At 42.9% G+C, this 27,623-nt stretch overlaps 1 protein-coding gene across 6 annotated transcripts in view; it reads left to right on the top strand.

Annotated features, from left to right (window-relative positions):
* Window positions 1-27,623, top strand: part of MCOLN2 (mucolipin TRP cation channel 2) — a 64,654-nt gene that overhangs the window by 24,869 nt on the left and 12,162 nt on the right. Inside the window, exons 3-12 of one of the 6 annotated variants that reach the window (XM_086390866.1) lie at window positions 859-1,032; window positions 3,500-3,653; window positions 11,508-11,592; window positions 12,235-12,331; window positions 14,263-14,362; window positions 20,607-20,719; window positions 21,912-22,061; window positions 23,457-23,558; window positions 23,687-23,809; window positions 26,984-27,126. In XM_086390866.1, coding sequence (XP_086246992.1) covers window positions 859-1,032; window positions 3,500-3,653; window positions 11,508-11,592; window positions 12,235-12,331; window positions 14,263-14,362; window positions 20,607-20,719; window positions 21,912-22,061; window positions 23,457-23,558; window positions 23,687-23,809; window positions 26,984-26,998 — 1,113 coding nt within the window. In that variant the 3' untranslated portion in view covers window positions 26,999-27,126. Of the gene's footprint in view, window positions 1-858; window positions 1,033-3,499; window positions 3,654-7,464; window positions 7,678-11,460; window positions 11,593-12,234; window positions 12,332-14,262; window positions 14,363-20,535; window positions 20,570-20,606; window positions 20,720-21,911; window positions 22,062-23,456; window positions 23,559-23,686; window positions 23,810-26,983; window positions 27,127-27,623 lie in introns of those variants that run through there. The other 5 variants (XR_015160353.1, XM_086390865.1, XM_086390868.1 and 2 more) reach the window with 5 other exon arrangements.

The raw sequence follows: 27,623 nt of genomic DNA, 5'->3' as shown, positions 1-27,623 counted from the left end.
ATTTTTAACAACAGTTGCAATTTCTAAATGTCAGATCATTTAGATTTGACTATCAAACAGTAAAGCACGAGAATTAGTGGTTTACTAAGTATGGTTGAACATAGCCGGCTTGAATCACACAGATTCACTTTTACATAGAGATATATTTCAGTACTGAATACAGCAGTGCTACACAGTCCATGATCCACAGTTGGTTGAGTCCTTGAACCCTCAGGGTGGACTATAAATCATGCTTAGATTAACCCCTATATTGTTCAAGGGTCAGATGTATATCAGTTTTGAAAACCATTAATTTGAAATGCAAGTATAAGAAAAATGGATTCAAATTAGATAACCAAGGACCTACTGTATGTCATAGGAAAATATACTCAGTATCTTGTAATAACCTATAATGGAAGAAAATATAAAAAATAATGTATATATTTATATAGATGTATAAATCACTTTGCTGTACATCTGAAACTATTACAACATTGTAAATCAATTATATTCAATAAAAATTTTAAAAAGAAAAAATAGCATATCTCTTAAAAAAAAAGAAAAATAGATTCAGGCTTAACTTTGAATTTCTCCTTTCTCTTCTCCTTCTCTGTCATTAAAGGCCAGTAAGGGTATTAGTCACTGGGAGTGGTCACCTCTTCTAATTTTATGCTACTTCAAGTTGCTAATGTAGCTTGATGAGGTTGTTTCTAGGGGGAAGAATTCTTATCTTTTGACATTGATAAGATTAATAGAAACCAAAGCAGTGAGATTTTTCTTGCTGATGTTTATAGGTGAGGGTTAATGATAGTAAGAAGGCATTTGCCTTCCCTGGAAAATGGTAAAATACATATATTTCTATTTTATTTTCTTTCCTAGCTTGTTCGTTTTGGTTTAAGTAACCAGCTGGTCGTTGCTTTCAAAGAAGAAAACACTGCTGCTTTTAAGCACCTGTTTTTGAAAGGATATTCTGGTTCAGATGAAGATGATTACAGCTGCAGTGTGTATACCCAAGAGGACACATATGACAGCATCTTTTTTGCTATTAATCAGGCAAGTCTTTTGTTGTGAATTATTAATATCTAAACTTGAAGAATATATTGGTACTTGACCTTGACCTGTTGTCTTAGCAAAAAAAAATTATGCGTATATTCTGGTATATATAACATGTTAAGATATATAACATGTTCTGATTTAAAATTTTGCATCAGTTCAGTTCAGTCGCTCAGTCATGTCCGACTCTTTGCGACTCCATGAATCGCAGCACGCCAGGTCTCCCTGTCCATCACCAACTCCCGGAGTTCACTCAAACTCACGTCCATCGAGTCGGTGATGCCATCCAGCCATCTCATCCCGTCATCCCCTTGTCCTCCTGCCTCCAATCCCTCCCAGCATCAGAGTCTTATCCAATGAGTCAATTATTCGCATGAGGTGGCCAAAGTATTGGAGTTTCAGCTTTAGCATCACTCCTTCCAAAGGACACCCATGACAAAAAGTGTTTATTGCTATTTCTGTAGCTACATTTCCATACAATAGATTTTGCCGATTTAAATTTTTATTTTTTAAGATTTATATTTGTATTTATCCCTTCCCACCCACTTCTATTGGGAGATTACATTATCCCAGATCAGATAGCCAAATAGCTAAAAATAGGCTTATATTCTCAGAAGGTTTGATGAATGAGAGATCAAATCTAAGATTCTAAGTCTCAATTTTGGTGTTTTATCATTAATAAGCTTAGCTGAGCCCTGAGAATATGGAGTAGGACATGACATATGTAGGCAGTACTGAGAAACCAGATTGGTAGGCCTGAAGAAAGTGTTTAAAGGAGAGAAATACTTATTCTTTCATTCATCCATTTACTCAATCCATAAATATTTTGTTACCTATTATGTACCAGGTACTATTCAACACACTGGGGATACATCATGAATAAAAGAGACAAAACCCCTGTCCTTATAGAACTTAATGCTAGAGGGGAGAGCCAGGCAAATGAAAAGAAGCGAAATAGTACTAGATGCTGATTCCTTGAAAACACCACCCCACCAAAAACAAATGAATAAAACAAAATACATGGAGAACAAAACTAAATTCACTGCTAACAGTAGTAACAGAGGTGCTCTGTTGACTTGACTAATGGTCAGGGTGCTCCTTGACTATTTTCCGTAGAGTGCAGAGTGCAAACTCCAGATATAGATTTTGAAGTCTGGTTTAAGGCAGGTCTTTCAGTGTGAGGGGAGCTTGATAAGAATTGGGTAAAGGTCCTCATAAAATAGTTTAGGATTTGTGGATATAGCAATCCTATATCCCCAAACCCCTATGAGGGTTTGGGGAGTTATTGAAAGAGTCTTGCAGGTTGTTAGACTGAATCTTCAAATCGGTCATTTGTTTGAGGTTTTTCAGTGTTTCTGAAATAAACAATACAGTTATTGTTTTTTAAGTTCCTGGGGAAAAGTTTCTTGGAATAATAAATCCATGTTAATAAAGATAGTTGTCGTTCAGTCGCTAAGTTGTATGTGACTCTTTGCAACCCCATGGACCGCAGCACACCAGGCTTCCCTGTCCTTCACCTATGTCCTGGAGTTTGCTCAAATTCTTGTCCATTGAGTTGGTGACACCATCTCATCCTTTGTCACCCCCTTCTCCTCCTGCCCTCAGTCTTTCTCAGCATCAGGGTCTTTTCCAATGAGTTGGCTCTTCACATCAGGTGGCCAAAGTACTGAAGCTTCAGTTTCAGCATCAGTCCTTCCAATGAATATTCAGGGTTGATTTCCTTGATTCAGAGTTGACTGGTTTGATCTCCTTGCTGTCCAAGGGACTCTCAAGAGTCTTCTCCAAGACCACAATTCAAAAGCACCAGTTCTTTGGTGAGATGGGGGCCAGTGAAACCCTGTTAGTGCAGATAGGCAGATGGGAAAGCTGTGTTAATGTAAGCTGTGGGTCTAGATGGCTTGGGTCCTCAGAGGTATGTCGAAAATGATAACTGGAATAAAGCAGGGGAGGAGACTGGACTGCCTGTTGATGCCTGTATATTAGAGATAGATGTTTATAATTTTTATTGGGGGATAAGGACAGGCCTCCTGGAGGCAATAATATTTGCATAAGGTCTGAAGTGAACCTTGCAGATAGATAACCTGGGCTTCTAGGCAAAGGCCACATCAAAGGCCCCAGGCGGGAGTGTGCCTTGAGAGTTCCAGGAACTGCCTGGAGGCCCACATGGCTTGGGAGGTGGTGGGTGGAGCCAGTGGCCGGTAGTGGGCTAGGAGGTCAGAGAGATAGTAGTTGGCTCTGAGTAGTTGGGAACCTCTGTCCACGTGTTTACTTTAGTTTCAGGTACTGTGGGGGCAGTATGTTTTTACTCAACCCAAGAAAATTACCTTGTAGTATTTTACTTTTGGGGATTTCTGTTGAGGAATATGAGACAAACAAACAAAAAAAGTTAAATGTATGTTCCATGTGTTGTAACTTCTGATGAAACTTGTTAGGCTCATAAGTATTTTTATTTAACTATTTTTAATAGTTTCATCGGCTAAGGAACTTATCTCTGGGAACCCTTGGTTATGGAGAAAGCGAAGACAACAGGATTGCTTTAAAAGTCTGTAAGCAGCATTACAAGAAAGGGACCATGTTTCCTTCTAATGAGACACTGAATATTGACAGCGACATTGAAATAGGTAACGCAATGGTAATTTCATTCTATGCCTTTATTATCTTGTGTGTTAAGAGTGAAATACACCCTCGTGCACAGGCAACCCAAATGAAACCACTCAGCTAATCTATTTGAGGCTTTAACATTTGCCTGCCAAGAGCTTTGGCTCAGAAAACTGTGGGTCTGCTGTGATTGGAAAAGGAACATTTCTGGATCTTTTTGGTGCAACTCAAGATTGTTGGGGTTAGGGTAAATGCACAGGTGTTTCCTATTTAAATTTTTCTCTCCATGATGGGGTGATTAGGCTTTTTGAAAAAAAAAAAAAATGAGTCTGTATTTGTTAAATGACATTTAAAATGTTTGGTATGCTTGCTTTTTCATGCCCAGTCCTTCAGTCATGTCTGACTCTTTGAGATCCTATGGACTGTAGCCCTCTAGGCTCCTCTGTCCATGGGATTTTCCAGGCAAGAATACTGAAGTGGATCATTTGTAAAATATATTGCTGCTGCTGCTGCTGCTGCTGCTAAGTCGCCTCAGTGGTGTCCAACTCTGTGCGACCCCATAGACGGCAGCCCACCAGGCTCCCCCATCCCTGGGATTCTCCAGGCAAGAACACTTGAGTGGGTTGCCATTTCCTTCTCCAATGCAGGAAAGTGAAAAGTGAAAGTGAAGTCGCTCAGTCCTGTCCAACTCTTAGCGACCCCATGGACTGCAGCCTACCAGGCTCCTCTGTCCATGGCATTTGCCAGGCAAGAGTACTGGAGTAGGGTGCCATTGCCTTCTCCAGTTAAATATATTAATGCTCTTAAAGGAGAATTGTGATTAATAACTCATTTTCTCTGGAGACCGTTTGGCAAAAGTTAACATCTCATTAAGTAGAATTGTTTTGTGACATGCTATTAAGGATTTAAATGCATACCGTATATAAATGCAAAGTATTTGACTTGAGGCTCTGGAGGTTTTGTCATTCATTCAACAAACTTCTGGTGCACAACTTTCACACCTCAGGCATTCGTAGGGTTAGGGTTGCAGAGATAATCTGTCATGGCTCCTCAGTAAGCTAACAGGTCAGGAATCAGGGTCCTAGTAGCAGAGTAAATTTGGAGTGGTTTTATTAAAAAGAGAGCTTCATTGTTCATTTGCCCATATTTCCTGTAACTCGATTTTAAGGTGTCTTGGTAATATAATAGAGGGACATGCGTATAAAACAAAGGTTCTCATGCTTTTTTTCCAGCAGGCTATCTGTTTAGAATCTTTAATGAGGAAATGTGACCAGTCCTCTTGCCTCTAAAACAAACAGCCCCAAGCCAGCACTGTCACGTTGCTTCCAGAGACCCATCAATAGCTAGTTCTGTGGTCAGCAGCCTTATCTTATTGCCTCGCAGGATCTTCTTGGAGAAGGAAATGGCAACCCACTCCAGTATTCTTGCCTGGAGAATCCCAGGGACAGAGGAGCCTGGTGGGCTGCTGTCTATGGGGTTGCACAGAGTCGGACACGACTGAAGCGACTTAGCAGCAGCAGCAGCAGCACAGGATCTGCTATCCTGAGAGCTGTTTTGTAGTCAGTCTGCAGGGGCTGATCCAGTTTCACCCTGAATCTTTTTCCTGAGCTCTCAGCTGTGCTCCCCGCCTTGGGCAGTTCCTTGTAACTGTGATGAGTACTGAGAGGTGGAGCTGAAAGCTTGTCCAGTGACCCTCTGCTTACAGTAAACTACTAGCCACCTGTCCTTTTAAAAATGAGACTTAATTGGATCATATGACTGTTTTCCAGTGATTCATATGTTGTTTTCCTCAATTGATTTTTCTTAGAAAAATGATTAAAGAAATGTGGCCAAGTAGGTATCAGTGGCTAGGTGAGACAGTGCAGAAAGCAGGATTTATTCCCAGACTATCAGACAGGGGTGTTCTTGGTCACTTCCTTTCTATCATATGGACCATTTTTAACCAAATAGAAGTTGGTTATTAATTTGACTTTAAGAGACTGCTGAAGCCAGCCAATTGTATCTTTTGACTTATTAAAAATAACTTGTCAAAGAGAACTTTTTGATGTATCTATTCAAAAGGTGTAAAAATATTCTTAAAAACACTTGATACTGGGTTTTTGATTTTCTGGTCTTAGGCACGTTGGAGGAAGCCTGCAGACAGTATAAATAGGGATTGAGTTTGACTTGATTGGTATGGTGTTACAGTTTAAGTAGGTGAATTAGCAGAAGCTGTCCTAGATGACTTATTTATGAATTTTGCAGTGCCTTTCCGATTAAGAGGAGCACCCTTCAGTGTGCTCAGGGCAGAGATCTGTCCTGCACTGCTTTCCTGGTGGGTTTATGTTTAGCTGCATGACTGATAGAACAGTTCAAACTAAGGGTTTCCCTTAATTCATGCTGAGGGTATATACCCCTGTCTGTTCTAGACATATCGCTTTACAATTCAGCTTCACTGGAGACTGTTGTGAATCCTGTTAAAATAACTATTTTTTACAACATTTAGATGGGTATCATTCTAATACGGTGCTTCTCTTTGTATACTGCAAATTTTGAATTTCTTAAATTGTCCTTTCCACATGTTCCTAGCGTGAAACATTATGACCACTTCAGCATTAGCCCCTGTCATTTTAAGAACATATCCATTCCACCCTCCCTTTGTCTCTGGGAGGGTTGTTGTTCCATCTGCTCGAGTGTTCTGCCCTGTAAATGAGAAGCATTTGAAAGATGAGGCTGCTACTCCAATACCAGTTTGTTCTGTTTGAGGTTTGATGTTTTTTTTTTTACTTAGGGCTTTTGCCATCAGTTCTTAGGTTTTGCTGCCACCAAGTGTGTGACTATAGCATAAGGTAAGGCAGATTCCAGAGTTCTTAGTGTGTGTGTGAATAAAGTGTAACTCTATTATCACAACGAAAGAATCTGAATAATCAAGTAGACTTTTATAAGGCAAATTTTACAGATAGTATAACACTAACATATACTGCCACATTTCTCTGAATCTAAGATGTCATCAATTTTAAAAAAGAGTCATCGGTTTTAGAAACAATTGAAAGTGACAAAAATTAATATCTTAGAATGAGTGAAACACAGGAGAAAAAGACCTAGGATAGTATATCTGGCACACAGATTTTTAACATATTACTCCTCCTTTCAGAATATTGTCATTTACTCAGATCAGTTTAATTTAAATGTTATTTTTTCCTCTTCCTTTAGAATAAGAATGTTAGAGGTAGAAGGGCCTTAAATATCCTCAGTTTGAACTTCACTTTACAATTGAGGAAACTGAGGCTCAGTCAGACTTGGTGATGCCGTGATTTAGTGACCAAGGGTCTTTGCTTCTCCAAGCCCAGTGACATGGAGCTCACCTGGGAGCTTGTGAGACAGGCAGAATCTCAGGGCCCCTTAGAGCTGCTGAGTCTACATTTCCGTCTTAACAAGATCTCTGAATGATATGTACACACATCAAACTTGGGAAGTACTGGCTTCGTACTCCCCAGCTGAAGGCCTTTGACTTCGCGCAGATCTCTCTCTTACCAACTTCACACATTTTCTACCATCCATCACCATCAGCCTTCAGCGCACCCTGCACACACTAGGACCCCTCTGCCCCTCAGTATGCTATGCTCTGCTATGCTTAGTCTCCCAGTCGTGTCTGACTCTTTGCGACACTATGGACCTCCAGGCTCCTCTGTCCATGGGGATTCTCCAGGCAAGAATACTGGAGTGGGTTGCCATGCTCTCCTCCAGGGGATCTTCCAGGCCTAGGGATCTATCCCAGGTCTCCCGCATTGAAGGCGGATTCTTTACCAGCTGAGCTAACAGGGAAGCCCCACCCATCAGCATGTTCCCTTACAAAAGCCGCTTGGGCAGGCGCTTGCCTGTTTCACTTCTTTCTCTCCTGGATCCTCCCAACCGTCACCAGGGTCTTCCATTGGTGAGCCCCACTGCCCCAGCTGCTGATGCCCCTGGAGAAACAGGCCAGAGCAGAACACACTCACGCTGCCACCATAATCTGCAAGCCTCCTGGCACAGCCCTTCTTCACTCCCTGTCAGCCTGGTGTTACAGAGGTAAGGCCATGGTCAAGGCCCCCCCGGCACCAGAGCCCACCTGTTTCAGCTATCAGAAGTCAAACCCCTCCTCTCAGCTCAGCTCCTCCCTGAACTCCAGACTCCTCCTCCATTCACCCCACTGTAACTCAACTACTAAGGATTTCAAACCTGTTGTGTTCAAACAGAACATTTCAAACCTCCCCCGCTCCGCCCCTGCCACCCCGTTCCTTTCTTACTCTTCCCCATCCCAGAAAATGAAAGCAGTGTTTTCATATCATGTCATTATATTCCTAGTTGCTCAAGCCCCAAACCTGAATGTGTTGATTTCTCCATTTCCATCGCCACTTCTGTACTCCAAACCTCTGTCGTTCTTGCTTGGATCTTCACCCGCTGCCCTATCCCTCAGCAATCAGAATGATATTTTTTTTAAACTTGGGGAAATGGAATCATATCATTCCTTGGCCCAAAATCTGTGAGTGGCTTCCTGTTCTGTTTAGAATAAAACCCTCAAGTCCCTAGAGTACTGGCCAACCGTCTGCCTCCGCTCAGGCCCTCATACCCACCCCTTGTTCATTGTTCCCACCTCTTTGCTGCTTGTTAAGCAAGTCAAGATCTTTCTGACCTGGATCTTAGTGTCGGTCAGTCATGTCTGGCTCTTTACAACCCCATGGACTATAGCCTGCTCGGCTCCTCCATCCATGGGATTTTCCAGGCAAGAATACTGGAGTGGGTTGCCATTTCCTTCTCCAGGGGATCTTCCTGACCCAGGGATTGAACACGGGTCTCCCGCACTGCAGGCAGACTCTTTACTGTCTGAGCCACCAGGGAAGCCCCCAAACAAGTCAAGAGTTTTCTGACCTGGATCTTAGTGCTCACTTTAAAAAAAAAAAAAAAAAAAAAATTTTTTTTTTTTTTTTTAAATTGGAGGATAATTGCTTTACAGTATTGTGATGGTTTCTTCCATACATCAACATGAATCATCTGTGGGTATACATATGTCCCCTCTATCCTGAACCTCCTTCCTGTCTCCCACACTATCCCACCTCTCTAGGTTGTCACAGAGCACTGAGTTGACCTCACTGCATCACCCAGCAAATTCCCGCTGGCTATCTGTTTTACATATGGTAATGTGTATGTTTCCATGCTACTCTCTCAATTCGTCCCAGCCTCTCCTTCCCCCAACTGCGCCCACAAGTCCATTCTGTATGTTTGCGTCTCCATTGCTGCCCTGCAGTGGAGGTTCATCAGGACCATCTTTCTAGATTCCATACACATGCCTTCATATACAATATTTGTCTTTCTCTTTCTGACTTACTTCACTCTGTACAATAGGCTCTAGGCTCACCCACCTCATTCAGATTGACTCAAATGAGTTCTTTTTTATAGCTGAGTAATATTCCATTGTATATATGTACCACAAGGTTTGCTCTGTCTGGAGCACTCCCTTTGGATCTGTGCTCAGCTGGGGCTCCTTCCTCCTTCAGGTGTCAGTTCAAACAGCTCCAGTGCCTCAAAGCCCCTCCCCAGCAGTTCTCTCCAGGTAGGGCCACCCCACCCTCTGATTCCCCATCACTTCGCTCTGTCTTTGCAGTAGTGTGCATACTGTGAAATCGTCTTGTGTGTATTTTTCATTCTTGGTTTATCTCCCCCTCTAGAGTGTAAGCTCCATATGGACCTTGTCTATCTTGTTCATTGTTGTCTTCACTGCCTGGCCTCTGAAAGCTTTCAGCAGATATTTACCGAACATCAGGTAGAAAGCCTGGGTCTCTTGAGTTTCTGAAATAGAAACTCAGGGGTCAGCCTCATCAGTGTACTGGGGAAAAAAGCTCAGGCTCTGGAATTGAGCACATGTGGACTTACATTCTAGTTGGCCACCAGCTAGCTGTGTGACCTTGAGGAAGTTTCTTGGCCTCTCCGTGCCCTGGTTGGTCCATCTGTAAAATGGCAGCAATAGTGTCCATCTTACAAGGTTGCTGCAGGAGTTAAACAAGATAATGCATTAAACAAGAGAACATATATATATACCCCCAAGCACAATGCCTGGCAGAGAGTAAGTCCCCATATGTGTCTGCTATTTTCATCACCATGAGTCTTTTTCTGTAAAAAGTGAGTTTCTTTTGATTCTATCCTCACTGTATCAATCAAGGCCCAGTCAGGAAAACCAGCACTGAATTGCTTCTCGACCCTAATGTTCCATTTGCCAAACACAGGGAGACACCTGCTATGACACCTGCCCTTAAATATTGTGGCTGGTGAATTGTCCATTCAGCTCCATGTCCTCAGTTTTGGACCAGAATACCTGATTTTCGTAAAATGTAAGTGTATCCTCCATAGCTTGAGTGTCCTATATGCTAAGCAGTGTTTAACAGCCACAACAGTTATGCCCTTGCTCTCACAGACCTCTCCTCTAGTTGAGGGAATAGATGAGCAAATAAAGAGTCGAACTGTGGCAGAAGATTCTCAGAGAACAACCCATGGGCCCTGCCCAGATTCTCAAGCACCTAGCTAGTGTCTGGCATTGCAGGAGGCCCTGACTTTCCTATTTTCGAGGCGGGGCCAAGGTACAGCAACAGCCTGGATGAGAATTGTCAGGCTGGTTCACGCCAGTTCTGGCATCAGGGCTGGATGACCTTGAAAGGCACGGACCATGAAAGGTGTTCATCGTCTCCAGGCCTCCTCAGTTTCCTGCCAAGGTGTTAGGCTACAGAACAATGAGACTAATTTTTATGTGAAGGTCTTGGAATCATTCTTATTTAGTTTACAGCTCCTAATTTGTTTTTATTTGAATACAATCTAAATTCCTTTCTTCTCTCTTAATATTTTTCTTTGGAAAAAGTATTGGACTAAACAGAAACCTTGCCAGCTAGCACATAGATGTCCTTGTATATCTTTCATCTAACCTTCCCAAATGCTAAACAAAGGTACTTAACCAAAAAAGTTAATTTTACCACATTTACTTTATCATTCTTCCTACATATAAAAATTTTTCCTGAAACATGAGAATAAGGGACAGACATGATGTCTCTGCTTCTAAATACTTGTATAAAGAAAGAAAAGTAAAAGTGTTAGCTGCTCAGTTGTGTCCCACTCTTTGCGATCCCATGGACTGTATCCCACTAGCCTCCCTCGGTCCATGGGATTTTCCAGGCAAGAATACTGGTGTGAGTAGCCATTTCCTTCTCCAGGAGATCTTCCTGACCCAGGGGTCAAAACTGGGTCTTCTGTGTTTCAGGCAGACTCTACTGTCTGAAGCACCAGGGAAGCCCAAAATACTTGTGTGCCTCTCCCCAAACTGAACAGTGTTCAAAAACACGAGTTAACATGGATACAACAGTATAATCTACAAGGCCTATTCACATTTCATCAATTGCCCTAATATTCTCTATAGCAAAAGCCACACCCAACTTTCTGGTCCAGCATCATATACTGTACTTAGGTGTCATGTATCTTTAGTCTCCTGTAATCTAGAGAAAAATGAAGTTTTTTTGCTTTTTATGATCTTAACATTTTTAGGGAGTAGAATGTCCCTCCCTTGAGTTTTCCTGTTTCTTTGTGACCGGATTGAGGTTATGTATTTGGTGTGGAAATGCCACACAGATGGTACATGATTTCAGGAGGCATATGATGTCTCTTTATCTCATTCCTGATGATGTTAACTTTGATCATGTGGCCAGGGTGGGACCTGCCAGGCTCTCCACTGTAAAGTTACTGGTCTTCCTGTTGTGATTAATAAACATTTGAGATGCTTTGGAACTTGGTGAGCCTCGTGCTTCTCATCACACTTTGGCCTTCTGGTTTTAGCATCTGATTCCTACCTGACAGTCACTGTGGTTCTTTCATGGCCCTAGACTGCATTCACCTAGACCTCGAGGCACTCTCCAAGGACCCTCAGGACTGGAAGAATTCATCATTCTTCAGACTGGAATTTTATCGGTAAACACATTTTTTTAAATTAGTTTTTTCGAATTTATTTTTTTAATTGAAGGATAATTGCTTTACAGAATTTTGTTGTTTTCTGTCAAACTTTAGCATGAATCAGCCATAGGTATACATTTGTCCTCACCCTCTTGAACCTCCCTCCCATCTCTCTCCCCATCCCACCCCTCTGGGTTGATGCAGAGCCCCTGTTTGAGTTCCCTGAGACATACAGCAACTAGAGAACCCCCGTGCAGCAGTGAAGACTCAGCACTGCGCGGGCTTTCTCTAGTTGCGACGCGAGGGGGTTACTCTCTAGTTGTGGCACGAGGGCTTCTCACTGCAGTGAAAAGCACGGGCTCCAGGGCGCGCGGGCTTCCGTTGTTGCAGCATGTGGGCTCAGTAGCTGTGGCTCCCGGGCTCTAGAGCACAGGCTCAATAGTTGTGGTGCACAGGCTTAGTTGCTCTGTGGGATCTTCCTAGATCACGGATAGAACCCATGTCTCCTGATTTGGCAGGTGGATTCTTTACCACTGAGCCACCAGGGAAGCCCCAGTAAATACATTTTTAAGTCTCATTACCCAGGAGACATGGATAGGGAAAGGAGAGTAGGGTAGGAAGACTGTGACAATGTATATCTTGTAATATGTTTTTATTCAGGCTCTTGCAAATTGACATCTCCTTTCAACTCAAAGGCATTGACCTGCAGACGATTCATTCCCGAGAGCTTCCAGACTGTTACGTCTTTCAGAATATGGCAAGTATCTATTTCACTAAGCCACTTTTTATCCTTTTTCTTGACTCCTTTTGGAGTTGCAGAGTGTACAGTGCACCTGCCTGTAAATGTATTAGACAAAAGTGTGTTTAAAACAGTTTGAATGCCGTGCTATAGCATCGTTGGTCCAGACACTGTGACTTCTAAAAATGAGGCAAGCCTGTTCCAACTTTTTAAAACTAGATTTCTGGGTTGAAAAGAGGAGTTTTCAAAGTGGACTTTGACTTCCTACTCTCCTAATACTTTTTTTTTTAGTTTATGACCAGTGCTTTGAGTGTCTATAATGTTTTTCCTTTTTTCAAAGGAAGGTCTTTGCAAATGTTGTAGCACATGTTTTCAAACCTCAAGGCAGAAACTGCCCCCTTGATCTGAAGTCCAGTCTGCAAAGCATCAATTGCCGCAGCTTTTATTTTTGGATGGGCGGCCATGTGCCGTGGAATCCTTCCTGTCTGCCTTCTTTCTTCCCTCCCTTCTTTCCTTCCTTCCTCCCTCTGTTCCCCTTCCTTCTCTCAGGTTTAGTGATGGGCAAAACTGAATGCTAAACTGGCTGTTATGTGTTGTTGCTGTTTTAGCAGTTCAGAAGTGTGCTTCATTTAACAACAATTGCTAAGTGCTCTATGAGTCCCTACGAGGCACCAGGCAGGTTGTCATGCTCTAGAGGTACCATGGCCCTCAGGAAGCTTATACCCTAGTGGGAAAGATAGATAGAAAAACAGGTCAACAAAGAAATAAAAGTAATTATAAATTGTGATGTGTAAGTAGGGAAGAATGTTTGGATCAGAAAGTAGCATGATTTATCTCCTGGGGTGACCCACACATTGCAAAATGCATTATGAAATCCAAGGCGAAGAGCTTGGAGAGCTGAACATGTAGGTTCAGCTATGATTGAACCCATGATCAAATCTCTGATTGAACCCACAACTGAGCATCTTTGAACACAAACCACATGCATGCTACACATTCTCAGTGTAATCCAAGAATATCTCTATGGCCAACCAGAGGTTAGGGAATTAAGCTACACAAGCCTCACTTCTATACCTATGAGCTAGGACTAAACTTCCACTAGTCCTGGCATTCAAAGCCTCGTTCCCTCCAGGAAGGCCCTGAACATGCTTCTCTTAAGTCCTAACATACTCTGTATATGTCACTTATATACTTTAAATGCTTGCTATATAATGTGGGAGACTGAGGGCATTTGGAAATCTTAAATTCAACCCCGTAACCTTGGAGCAGTCTTTGCCACATCTGAAAACATTGTATGTAACACTCCTGAAAACATTATATGTAGTGCTTGAAGCAAATAGAAAAATAATCTCTAGCATAGTACAAGCCTAGAATTTCATACCCAAAGGACTAAATTGAAGCAAATGCTTATAAATTGCACTCAGGGTAATAAATGACATCTTTGTGTTCTCTTGTCAGAAATTGGTGGTGAATTCTCATTTTCGTTCCTCAGACCATTTGGCTGTTTTGCATTAGGGTTTCTCTGAATCTGAATGTGGGTTTAGTAGAATTTCATGTCTACACCCCTTAAACCAGCATCTTTTTGGCACCAGGGACCAGTTTCGTGGAAAACAATTTTTTCACAGACTGGGGGAGGCAGCACTCGGAAAGGATGGTTTTGGGGTGATTCAAGTGCATTACATTTATTGTGCACTTTATTTCTATTATTATTGCATCAACTCCACCTCAGATCATCAGACATTAGATCCTGGAGGATGGGGACCCCTGCTTTGGACCACAGTTTTCATTAATAATAGGAAGTTGTGAAGGAATCATGTGATGAGGACATTTTCATTGGCCTGATTCTTTTTGGATCACCATTTGGATGCCATTGATATTTTAAGCAGAACTGATCTAACGCGTCATACTTTCTGCTGGGCTGTAACCTCTTCATCTTTTTGTGTCTCTAGATTATCTTTGACAATAAAGCTCACAGTGGCAAAATCAAAATCTATTTTAACAGTGATGCCAAAATCGAGGAATGTAAAGACTTGAAAATCTCTGGATCTAGTAAGTATGTTACATACCTGTCCATTGTGGATTATGAATGATCTTGAACACTTCATCTGGGGATTTGGGGTATATAAAGGGTTTACTTGGATGATAAGAAGAAGAAAGAGCTCCAGAAAACCACACTTTGAATGTTTGCTTCTGTCAAGACTACTTTGAAGCTTTGCATTTTTGTTCAGTTCAGCAAATGTGGATTATAGACCTCGTAGGAGAGGCTGTGTTGGCCAGTATTTAGGAGCAGTTTCTAGAGCCTGACTGCCTGGGCTTGGGTTTTGGTTTTATTTCCTGTGCCTGTGATCTTGGACAAATTCCTTCGGCTCTCCACGTCTCAGTGTCTTTCTCTGAAAAGTGAGAGTAACAATAGTACTTACTTTCCAGGATGTTGAGTAGTAAATGAATAACTATGTAAAGCGAGCAGTGAGAGCCAGAGTTGGCAGACAGTCATTGCTAGCACTCTGGGAAAGAAAGGAAACACCTTCATGAGGGACACTGACATGCTTAGAAAATCTCTAGCTTGTCCTGGATCAGAGTAAGTGGTGGAGGCACAAGATATGATGGTCAAAACAGCAAAGGTTCATTTTGACGGGTAGAGCAGGACATACAGTAGAGCAACACTTCTGGGAAAAGATCTGATTTGCCCTGAGCCTGTGACAATGGAGCAGGATCAAGGCCTTCAGAGCCCAGACAGCAGCCTGTACAAACCTGGGTCGGTTACTCAGTCATTACTCACAAAACCCTTCTTGATCCACAGGCTAAAGTGGGCTCCTGAGACCCCTTTCTTGTTGAGGGGGTTTGGATGATGTTAACAATGGGTGGTCAGTGATTTTTCATTTACAAGTTTTGTTTAACTGAACCTGCCTTTGACCAAATCTTAGAACAAAATAAAATGTAAAATACTCGTTGACTATTTTGTGTTAGTTTTATTTATTTTACTTTTATTTGCATTCATTTTTTGCGGCATTTATTCCCGGGCCATAAATTTTTGTCTCTTCAGTTTCTTCTGGGATATCTTTTTCTTCTGTGCAACCTCCTCTTCTGGTTTAGTAACAATCTGTTCTTTTTCAGTAAGGATCATCTCAATATGGCAGGAAGAGCTCATGTAGAGGTTGATCCAACCGTGAGCTCTGTAGGTCCTGCGCTGCATCTTGGGGGCTTTGTTCACTTGGATGTGCTCAATGACCAGGGGATCTACATCTAAGCCCTTAAGTTCAGCATGACTCTGCATTTTTGAGCATGTGTAGTAAAAATTCAGCACTCTTTCTGGGCCGCCGACCCTGAGTCCAGCCCCGCTGTTTGGCCTGTGCACACCTACCAACTCCACCGATGTAGCGACAGAATGGCACACATTGCTTCTTTAAAGTGACATCCTTCAGATACTTGGTGGCTTTTCGGATATACATACCCTTTATGGCCTGGGCAGTTTCCGAGTGTTCTTAAAGTGAACACGAAGATTTGAACCTCTTGATTTGCATGATTTTGTGGGGTTTTCTGGGTCGAGTGAATAGCGTACCATTTTTAGGGATCACCTCAGGATGCTTATCAGAAAAGCTATTTTGTATTAGTTTTAAATTAGACTAATTTTGTGGCTTTTCAGCTATATAATACGTGTGTGTGTGTGTGTGTGTGTGTGTGTGTGCACGCACGCGCGTGTGCTCAGTCTTTGCTCAGTCCCATGGACTGTAGCCCACCATTCCTCTGTCCATGGAATTTTTCCAGGCAAGAATACTGGAGTGAGTTACCATTTCCTCCTCCAGGTGATCTTCCCCACCGAGGGATCGAACTCACTCTCTTGTGTCTCCTGCATTGGCAGGTGGGTTCTTTACCATTAATGCCACCTGGGCTGATGATTCTGAAGTTTTGGCTTTGTAGTTCCATTTGCTGACTCAACCTCTGATCAGAATACACACTTTTAGTTTCTGTTAGAAAGTGGTTACTACTCCTCAGCATTCTCCATACAGAAAGGCACAGATCAGATGTGAATTTTCCAAGCCCAACTGCAACTATTTTATGTGAACAAAGCTAACCCCTGTCGTACAGGAAATGTGGTTTGGAATAGTCGCTTGACCAAATAAGTGAGTTAAACAGGTTTGCCAGACCCCGGTTTCCTTCCTTCCCGTGGGCACCCTGACCACACTGGGAAGTTTTCCCTGAGCCTTTACTCAGAAGAGAGGAGCTCTAGCTCTCTCTTGTGGCAGTGCGGAGAAACACAATCTCACAGCTAGAAATATTTGCATATTCTTCTTCCAAAGCTGCACCCTATGAAACCAGATTCCATGACCAGGAGAGAGCAAATTTAAAATAATGTGACAAGTCTTAGAAAGCCGAAGTTTGGAAAACAGCTTAGAAAATGGATTTTTTTTTTCCTTCTGTGTAGGAAGCTGTCTGGTGGATTGATTGCCCTGGTTTTTGGGGAGGGGGACAAAGGCAAGGGTGACATCTTGGGGGGTCCTTGTGCTATTTGCAAACCATTCTGAGATTCGTTCACATCCATACACTTCCCTTGACACTTCTCTAGCTTTGTCGTTAGTTGTTATCTCAAGGTGAAATAAGAGGATATCCAGAAAAAAGAGAGGATGGCCATTTTCACATACAAACTCAGAGTTGCCTTTTATGACTTCTAATACCCATTCCCAGTACATCACTAACATTCATGTTAACTTGGTTTTGTAACTGTAGCCATTTGAGCCTGGGAGCTGAAAGGGATGTGTACTGACAGACAGGACTCCCCATCGACAGGTGATGTAAATGAATGTGAAGCGTTGGTCAGGGTCACACAGATGGCAGTGGGCGTGTGTGGGGGACTTCTCAGGGCCCTGGAAGGACTGGGTGGTGGGGTAGGATTTCCTTAACCAGGTTGCCAGAAGCAACTCTCTGGACTAGAGTTTTGCAAACCCAGTTTTGGGAACTGTTCTTGTGGGAATAACACAGTGTCAGTAGAATAAGAAAGCAGTTATGATGTTTGGGCTTCCCTGGTAGCTCAAATGGTAAAGAATCTAACGGCAATGCAGGAGACCTGGGTTGGATCCTTGGGTCAGGAAGATCCCCTGGAGAAGGAAATAAAAACTCACTCCAGTATTCTTGTCTGGAGAATTCCATGGACAGAGGAGCCTGGTGGGCTACAGTCCATGGGGTTGCAAAGAGTTGGACATGACTAAGCTACTAACACACACATGATGTTTATAAAATACTTTTTGTAACATGTCAAAGTAATCTCAATAAATCAAATTTTAAAAATACAGTACTTGTTTCTCTGTTATGAGGGACGATTTATCTTCTTAGTTCCACGCCTCAGTTTTCTTAACTGTAAATAAGGCCCAATTCAAGCAGTCTTAGAGATTTTATTCTCGTTATAGGTCAGAAAAGAAGGTACCAGATGCTGTGCTTGCATTTTTTAAAGATTTCAGCTCCATCTTTCCAAGAACTGCCCCTATTCTCTGCCTCATTCATGGATCCAAAACAAACAAACAAAATGGTGGTCTTGGGTTTTGGGCAGGTTGTGTTCTTACTTACCTATTAGATAGTATCTCGAGAAAACTTTAACTTGTGAAGTGAAAAATGCTAAAGAGGGAGGTAAGTGCTGCGTGAGAGGCACTAACAAGCTCTTGACAGGGATGGTTTGCCTGATTTCCTAACAGTGCATGAAACTGGTACAACTGTGCCTCCATGTGGACCCAAGGCACCTGAAGCTGAGCAAGGCTGGGCAACTCGCTCAGTGAATTATATTTACTAGCTGGCCACACACGTAACCCACTGGATGAGCTGCTCTCAGACACATGCCGAGATTGCTCACGCCGTTATTATCTCTAAACCTGTGGACACGCTCCCGTCTTCCTCTTCAATGCCTTCTCTGCAGAGGTGTCTCTGTGCAGCACCCTGACTTCAGATGTTCCTGAAGGTGGCCTGTCCCCAGTCCTGCATCCTGCTTCCCTGGCCTTTCTCCATCTGGTCCCTGAGTGTGTCTCCTCTTCTAATTCCCAGACGTTGCCACCCTGCTGCCTGCATCCCTCATCCTTCCTAGTCTGCATTCCTGTCTGTCATCTCTGATTGGCTGAAACCCATGGTTTCAGTCACCACCAAGTCATCCTCTCTTGTCATGAATGTCCAGAGTGAGCCAGTGGACCCAAGACAGAAAAGAGGTCATTCTTGATCAGTCCTTCCTTACTCCCTAAGTCCCATTGAATCTCTCCTTTTCATCTCTTGCTACTTTGTGCCTTATCCTTCTGTGTCTTCTCTGCCTCTGATGTTGCTCAAACCTTCACAAATTCCAACTTAGATTATCGTAGTCTTCTTATGTTCTGCTGGGGTCATTGTACTTATCTGTAAGCATGCTGAAGCATTATGCTAAGCACAGGCATTGTAGTGTTGAACAAAATATATCCAGTCCCTGCTTCCCAGAACCAATCATGTAGTGGGGAAGATGAACATCAAATGGTATAGTAACTGCTCTGTTTGTTATTACATGTATGGGGCAGTTCTAGGTGCTTTCATATATGAACTTACTTGATCCTCATGACAGCCCTATAAAATAGATTTTTTTTTCATTGTACCCATTGTTTTGGATGAGGAAACTGAGGCAACTTCCCCGACTCCATAACTTCCAAGTGCAGAGTCGAGATTCAGAGCCAGGTCTCAGGCTCCAGAGATTGTCCTTTTTCATTTTATACTGTCTCTGTGCACCTTGCTGTGCTGTCTTTGAATATGCAAAGTTTGAATATGCAAAGTTCAGTGACCATCAAGCAAAGGGGAGTAAATGAAGCTATAGGTATGTATACCTGTGGACAGGGCTATGATAGGGTTTGGAGGGAAGAGTTAATAGGGATGAGAATTTAGGGGATTCTGTCCTGAGGCAGAAAATACTCAAGGCTGAATAATCCCCTTGTGTGATGGGGAGGGTGCTGTTCCAGGCAGAGGTGCAGTGTCCCTGCGGGGACAGAGAGGGAGAGAGAGAGAGTGCGCGCGAGCCCCTGGCAGGAGCAAGGAAGACGGAAGACCAGAGTGGCCTCAGGGTGGAGGAGGTGGGGGCTGGGAGAGAACAGCAAGCTGCCAGTGACGGAGCCATCGTTGGGATTTGAGACAACACCGCAAAGTCTGGGAGAAGCTAAGCTTACAGTTTGGTCTTTGTACATTCCCTGTGCTACTGTGTGTTCCAGGATCCAAATCTCAATGCTCTTTGGTGACTAAATATGAAGGAAGTCTTTAAACAAAAAGGGATGTATGCATATGTGCAGCTGATTGACTTTGCTGTACACTTTGTAAAGCAACTGTACTCCAAAACAACAGAGACACAAATCTGATTACTACTCGCTGTACTCTCATCCCAAGTGGTTGTTTTTCCCACAAGTAAGAAGAGCTTATTGAGTTGGCACTCTTTGCTGGGAAAGTGCATAGTAAGATTGAGAAGCAGAAACGGGGATTTTGAGTGGTGGATTTTAAGGTGTTTGTGCTGTGCTTAGTTAGTTGCTCAGTCATGTCTGACTCTTTGTGACCCCATGGACCATAGCCCTCTGTCCATGGGGATTCTCCAGGCAAGAATACTGAAGTGGATTGCCATGCCCTCCTCCAGCAGATCTTCACAACTTAGGGAAGCCCTTTAAAATGTTTGTTCCTTCGTTAATGGAGAACTTATGATTTTGATTTTGTGTGAGAGAACTCAAGAGTATGTCAGTAGTTTTGCCTCTTTTGAATAGGGTCCAAATGGACCACCTTCTATTGAATTCTGCTGCTGCTGCTAAGTCGCTTCAGTCGTGTCCGACTCTATGCGACCCCAGAGACTGCAGCCCACCAGGCTCCCCCATCCCTGGGATTCTCCAGGCAAGAACACTGGAGTGGGTTGCCATTTCCTTCTCCAATGCATGAAAGTGAAAAGTGAAAATGAAGTCGCTCAGTCGTGTCCAACTCCTAGCGACCCCATGGACTGCAGCCTACCAGGCTCCTCCGTCCATGGGGTTTGCCAGGCAAGAGTACTGGAGTGGGGTGCCATTGCCTTCTCCGTATTGAATTCTACTCTACGGTAAATATTTATAATACATTTTAGTATATCTGTTACGAATTTATATGTTTTTAATGTATAATTTGACATCAGGGAATGATTGACTTGTTTGTGAAGCTCTGAATGAATGCAGTGTAATTTGTTTCTGATGTTGAAGCGTTTATCATTTGATCTTATTTTCCAGGTGCCATTTTGTTTGGAAATTATTCCCAAGTAAGGTGTGTTTGACGTTTGAATTCTGTTTTTGTTTCTCAGTTCAGAAAAACACTCAGTATGTCCTGGTGTTTGATGCATTTGTCATTGTGATTTGCTTGGCATCTCTTATCCTGTGCACAAGATCCATTGTTCTTGCACTGAGGTTACGAAAGGTAAATGTGTGTTGGAATATTCTCCCTCACTTCCTGACCTCCGCCTTCAGCTTGTCCAAACAGTGGGGACTTGATGAAGGGTTATCCTGCCCTGTGTGGGGCCTTGACTAAATTAAATTCCTTTGAGTGATTGTCCTCCAACAGGGCATTAATCAACCTGGGGTGTAGAGAATGAGTCCAAGCTCCTGGCAGGTCAGGTAGAATCAGACAATTATCCTGCTTCAACTTGAGTTAATAAGCACAGATGCACAGCAGTGAACTTCTCAAGATTGAATGTTTCTAGAATAAATGAGACCCTTTTAAATTCAAGAGTGATCTTAAGAACAGAGTAATAGCATGTGTGGGTTTCATCTTTTGTCATCAGATCAGAGTTCATTTTGACAGGAAGGCATGGTAAATGGGTTATAATGATGCATAAAATACTTTATCCTATTTTTACAAATAGTTTTTAATTCTCCCCTGAGGTTCCTTTTACCTTTTTACCCTTAGGACTCCTGTGACCATATACTCTAGCACAAATTTTATCCCAGTGTGTGGCACGTGTATAAACACAGACTGGGGTCAGTGGAAGTAGGAAGTCATCAGAATAGCACACGTGGAGCAAGAAAACGGTCTTCATTCTATTTTCTACTTCTTGACCTGTGTCGATTTATTTTGTAAATACCCAGTTCTCTTACCCACCCACCCCTACCTCAAGTCCCTTGATATTCTGAATCCAGAGTCAGGGGCTGGGTTCTGCACGAGAGTAGGGGCGTGCTGGGAGCCCACACCCGGGAGCTGGACCGCCTGGACTCAAGTCCTGGCTCGGCTGCCCTGTGTCTCCATTCTTTCCTCTGGAAGGAGGGGTCCATGGTGCCTAGTTCATAGGGTTGTTGTCTGGTTGAATGTGTTGAGAATATGTAAAGCGTTTGGAATGGACTCTGTGTTAGCTATTTCAACAAGAGTCTGTTGGAGGGAGAGCACAGCATTGGGTGTTGGAGTCACTCAGTTCACTGGTGTGCTCATCTCCAGCTGGGATAGATGGTGGGAGAGGGTGTGGGCTGTTATCTGTACCCTCCAAGTGAGAATCCATCACGTTGGAAAAGGCAGTGTCAAGCCATCGGATATGCGAGAGCTCTGTTCTGCACTTTTTTCCTTCCAGAGGCCAGTGCAGTTTGTTAGAAATGCTTTTTTTTTTTTTTTTTTGCTGCAGAGATTCCTAAAGTTCTTCCTGGAGAAGTACAAGCGACATGTTTGTAATGCCGACCAGAGGGAGTTTATCAACCAATGGTATATCCTGGTGATTATCAGCGACCTCCTGACAATAAGCGGATCCGTGTTAAAAATGGAAATTAAAGCCAAGGTGAGGGCAACCCATTTTAAATCTTTTGTTCTTTCTATTCTTTTAGGTGGTCTCACATATTCTTGAGATATGCAGGAACTCTCATGTTTTCTCTTTTCTCACATCCATGAAACTGAAGCCTCCTTTGACCTGTTTTTTTGTGAGCGGAAAATGAGGAGGTGGATGTTCTGTGGAAGGTGATATTCCCGTGAATGTTCTCTCGGGAACTTGGCAGCATCTTCAGAATAAGAATTGAAGTGTGAGAGGATTGATTGCTTGGTCAGGATTTATTTATTTTTTTAAGTTGCAAAAAGTAGCCTCTGACCCTTGATCCATGCGCCAGGGGTGCTCACCCATGACTGATGGGGGTTCTGAAGGATAGAGGTTTTATTTGAGGATGATTTGAGTGCCTCTAGTTGCCTGGCTCTTGGGTAACTTAGTTGATTTAGTTTCCCAAGTCTTGACTCCTCCCCTCCATGCTCTGCCTTCAGTTAGCAAATCTTACCAGCCTTCTCTCCTGACCTCTAACACCTCCCTCTCATCCATGGCAACTGCTCCGCTTCCTCCAGGACGTCTTCCTGTCTGGTCTAGATCTTCTCGTTGTTGCGGCTCCTCCTCCCGCCACAGCGGTGTCCTCATTGTTGCTTTGCCTTCAGCCCTGTGCCCCTCGGACCCGTCCACACAGCCGTCAGAGTCATCTTTCTGGCGTCTGTCTTGCAGTGACAATCCTTTCTGCCTCAGAGACCCCCTTTGGGATGAAGTGGCCTTTCTTCAATGTGGTCTCCAGGGTCCTCATCATCCAGCTCTCCTTCCCTCTCCCGCCCTCGCTTTCTCTGGCCTATCTTGTGGGCTCCCAGCCTGAGGCACTGGTTCAGCCTCTGCTGACTTGCAAGGCTCTCCCAGCCTGTCAACCAGGCTGGCACCACTCTGGGGTCATGCCCGTGGGAGCCCTATGTAAGAAGTCTGGCTTGTGCCTCTCACTGCACATAGCACATTGTATTAAAATTGTGCTTGTGCATGTGTCTCTTCAGTTAGACCTGGAAGTCCTTGAGAGCACAGTTAGCAGATCATGCTGGGGCTTTCTTTTAAAAGTGTTAACAGCTGGAAAGTATTGTTTGATATTTAGCAAACATCATTAGTTTATGTGCTTTAATACCTAAGTCAGTGGTAAATGCAGTCTCTAGTTCAGAGTATTGTTTGAACAAAGATTTAGTTCAACAAATTGCAATACTAAAAGGAAATGAGAAACACATTCAGAATTGTGCACTCTTATTATTTTCTTCTTCAGTTTAAAAACTCTTAGAATCACTGTAGAGAGGCAGGCAGACCATTCTTTTCCAGTTAGTTTCAAGGGAGGTTCCTGAGCTGAGTGGAATAGAAAATTTTACTAATACATCTTTTTTTTTCATTTCCTAGAATCTCACGAACTACAATCTGTGCAGCATTTTGCTTGGAACATCTACACTTTTTGTCTGGGTTGGCGTCATCCGATACTTGGGTTACTTCCAAGCATATAATGTAAGGATGTGGGCCCTGGGCGGCACCACTGGGATTCAGGTCCATTTCTCTGGGATCTATTAGCTACTTTTTAATAACTCCCATTCTGCCATTTTGTGTGTGTGTGTGTGTGTGTGTGTGTTTTTCAGGTGCTCATTTTAACAATGCAAGCCTCGTTGCCAAAAGTCCTTCGCTTCTGCGCGTGTGCTGGTATGATCTATCTGGGTTACACCTTCTGCGGCTGGATCGTCTTAGGACCGTATCACAACAAGGTGTGTAGCCTAATTCTTCCTCCTGCACACGGGGCACTTGTGGCCCTTAAAAGTGGGTTTCGGGACTTCCCTGGCAGTCCAGTGGTTATGACTCCACACTTCCAATTCAGGGGACTCGGATTGCATCCCTGGCCAGGGAACTAAGATCCCACGGTGCTGCACAGCATGGCCAACAAAAAATAAGTAAAAAGTTTTTTTAAAAAGTGGGTTTCTAGCATTGACCTTCATCCCACTTCTCTCCAGCACATATGCTTGACATCAGTGAACACATATCTTTATTGTCTATTGTTTTGTTAGTTAGTTTTCCTTTTCTTTCCCTTTCCTGGATGTTGAAGTGACTTTAGAATATTGAAACAAGAACTGCAGGAAACCGGAGAGCACATTTATTTCATGGTTGTCTGGGCTGGCTTAAGGGGTCACATGTGAACCCAGCTGGATACCACAGAAGAAGTGTTTGTACATGAAGTCACTATAATAAAAATGAAAATTAAATAAGGAAAAGCATTTCAAAGTCCTAGGGGTTACAGTTTTCATCCAGATTAACTGAGGAGGATGGATGGAGGAGGATAAAGACTCCTGGAATGACCACGTTAGTTATGATTAGAAAGATAACACATCTTGCCTTTGCAAGGGGCTTTGATTTCAGCATCATCTTACTGCCTTATTAAAGTTCAGTATCTGAATTCTTAACTATTACTGGGCTGCAGTCAGTATCATAATTTCAAGGACAACAAAGTTGTGTTCAGATGTTCTTGTTTTTTCTTTTTAAATGATTTTATTTATTTACGGCCATGCAGGGTCTTCAATGCTGTGTGGGCTTTTCTGTAGTTGCAGTGAGCCAGGGCTTCTCTCTGATTGTAACGTGTGGGCTTCTCACTGTGGTGGCTTTTCGTTGCCGAGCACGGGGTCTAGGATGCTCGGGCTTCAGTTGTTGCAGCACCTGGGCTCAGGACTTGCAGCTCCCAGGCTCCAGAGCACAGGCTCAGCAGCTGTGGCCCAGGAGCTTAGCTTCTCCAGTGCACGTTGGGATCTTGCCGGACCAGGGATGGAACTCGCATCTCTTGCATTGGCAGGTGGATTCTTTAACACTGAGCCACCAGGGAAGCTCTCAGGCATATTTTAGATTCTAGTTTTCCATACGCATATCTGGTGAGAGAGGCCAGGATCAAGAAGCCTGCATAGTTCTGGCTCTGCCATCAAAAGCTCTGGGGCCTTTGGCAAGCGTCTCAACTTTCCTGAGACTGTTTCCTCCCCTTTAAATGACTGGATACTTGCTCAGTTGTGTCAACTCTTTGCGACCCCATGGACTGTAGCCCATCAGGCTCCTCTGTCCATGGGATATCCCAGGCAAGAGTACCTCAGTGGGTTGCCATTTCCTTCTCCAGATGTTCTTGTTTTAAAATGATAAATTTGATTCAAAGATAGAGCAGGAAATGAAATTTGGTAGGTTTTGTTTTCAAACCAAAAAAGTAAAGCAATGATTGCATCTTATAGTTTTTTTTCCCCCCATGGGCCTTTGGCAATTGGGACAATAGAAACAACAAAAATATAAATAATAGCAGCTAACACTTGAGGCAATGCTAAGCATTTCTCTCTTCTCTTTCATTTAATTTTGTCAACAGCCCAGGGTAGTCATTTTGACTTAGGTTTCCTACAAGGAGAAAAGTAAAGATGTAAAGGATTGTATTGACACTGGTATACAGCTCAGCTTTAAGTTTTGACCTTGATAGTTGCATTTAAAAAAAAAAAAAACCATGATCAAATCTGGTTTATAAACTCTTCACAAAAATTGAGCAATCCATAGAACGCAAACTTTTGGTATTTTCCTACTAAAATAAATCCTAGTAACTTGGAATCCACCCAGACTTTCTCCTCTTTAAGCGTTACACTTAATTTGTCCAAAGAGAATTACCATTTTCCTATTTGAAAAACTGTATAGTCAACAAAGTGACCATCTCTGGATTATTAGCAAATCTTGATCATCTTACTGCTCTTCCAGTTCTAGCCCACTGATTTAAAGGTGGCTCATCAGTAAAAACCGTTCTTTGATATGATCTCTCTGATCTGGAGAATTTATTGTCTTGGTGCCCAGGAAAATTAACTTCCTTACTTGCCTCCTGGTCTGAATGCTTTACCACGTTTTTGTCACAAGAGGGCAGTGTTGCACCATGTGGAATAAATGCTGCTCTTCCACGGCCAGTGAATTTATCCAGTGGTCCCGTGGCTATTAATGGTTCTCTACCTTCCCTGGTGGCACTAGTGGTAAAGAACCCGCCTGCCAATGCAGGAGACTTAAGAGACATGGGGTCGACCCCTGGGTCTGGAAGATCCCCTGGAGAAGGGTATGATGGCAACCCACTCCAGGATTCTTGCCTGGAGAATCCCCATGGACAGAGGAGCCTGGCAGGTTACAGTCCATGGGGTTGCAAAGAGTCAGGCACACATCTTCCCTATCCCATCATTGTTCTGGAAGATGCTCAGAAATGTTGTTTTAATTTTACCAAACTAGCTACCATTCTCAAGTGCTATGTGCTAAATAGATAAGGTGCCCATGTTCTTTTCCTCCCTTGGTCTGTTAGCCCTCCCATTAACACTGTGGGAAATATTCTTATCTTTAGACAGAAAATAAGGATCTTAATAAGTTAGATTCCTGGGGTTGAATAGTTAGTGAATGGCTGAGATAGGATTCACACCCAGGTCACCTTTACCTTAATACACATCATTTGACCAATAAGCTGAAGGCTTTTCTTCTTTTCTTTTCTTGGCATTACCTAGAACAAATCATTACAAAAGAGCATTTAGTCTGACTCAAGAGTGGATCGACCATGAGAGGAAAGCCGAGTCATTAGTCTTCTTTCTTTCAATATGTGTCAAGGTTACCTTGTGAAAAATGGTGTTCTTTGCTTTGTGAGTCTTAACTGTATTTTCATTTCTTCCGTTCTGTCCTTTCAAAGAGTCCAGAGGATCAGCACTATCCAAGAAAAATATGAGAGCTACAAATGATAGCCATGTCTGTACTTTTAAATTTTTTCTAGTAGCCACATTAAAATTTTTTTCAGAGAAATGGATGAAATTGATTTTAATTATGCATTTTATTTAATCCAATATATTTCAAATATGACTTCAGCCTGTATTCAATATAAAACATTGAGGTATTTTACATTCCTTTTTTAGGCACCGAGTCTTTGAGATCTGGTGGGCATTTTGTCCTGACAGCACACGTCAGCCTGGACTGGCTATTCTTCAGATGTTCCATAGTCACCCGGAGCTGGTGCTGCGATATTGGATGTTTCACCCCTTGACTTATGTCTCTTAGTTAATCTCACTTCTCCCCTGGAGGAGTAGAGAGATAAGAACTATATCTCTGGGGTTGTATAGCAGGTCTGTTTATGGCTTCTATCTCCCATTCCTAACCAAGCTGATCTATTTGGAAAACACAGAGTTGAGTTAATTCAGTGGCTGCACTGCTCAATAGTTAGAGAAAACCTTCACTTTGGTTTTGGACTTCAGTTTTTTCTTCTCCATATTGCTTCTTCTTTGGGTCTAAAGTTAAAATTGTTTACTCCCCCTGCACATCTCTCTCCAAACCAATCCAAATGGTCAAAAATGTCAGGTTCTGCCAGTCAGTCACTATCTGTTGAATCAGAAGACCTTCAAGTATTGCCTGAAAGCCGGACGGCACCATAGTGAGCATTTTCTAGAATTTCTAGAATCACAGCTAGCTTGGGTGTAGAAGCTCAATCGCTCTTTAAACAAACAAAAAACTCTAAAGAGAAGATATCAGAAAAACCGGAATTTCACCCTGATGCTTGTC

This window comes from Bos grunniens, chromosome 3, assembly GCF_055505025.1.
Source record: "Bos grunniens cultivar Pamir isolate PY7600 chromosome 3, Bosgru_T2T1.0, whole genome shotgun sequence".
NCBI classification, from domain to species: domain Eukaryota; kingdom Metazoa; phylum Chordata; class Mammalia; order Artiodactyla; family Bovidae; genus Bos; species Bos grunniens.
This window is presented reverse-complemented; position numbering and strand designations above follow the sequence as displayed.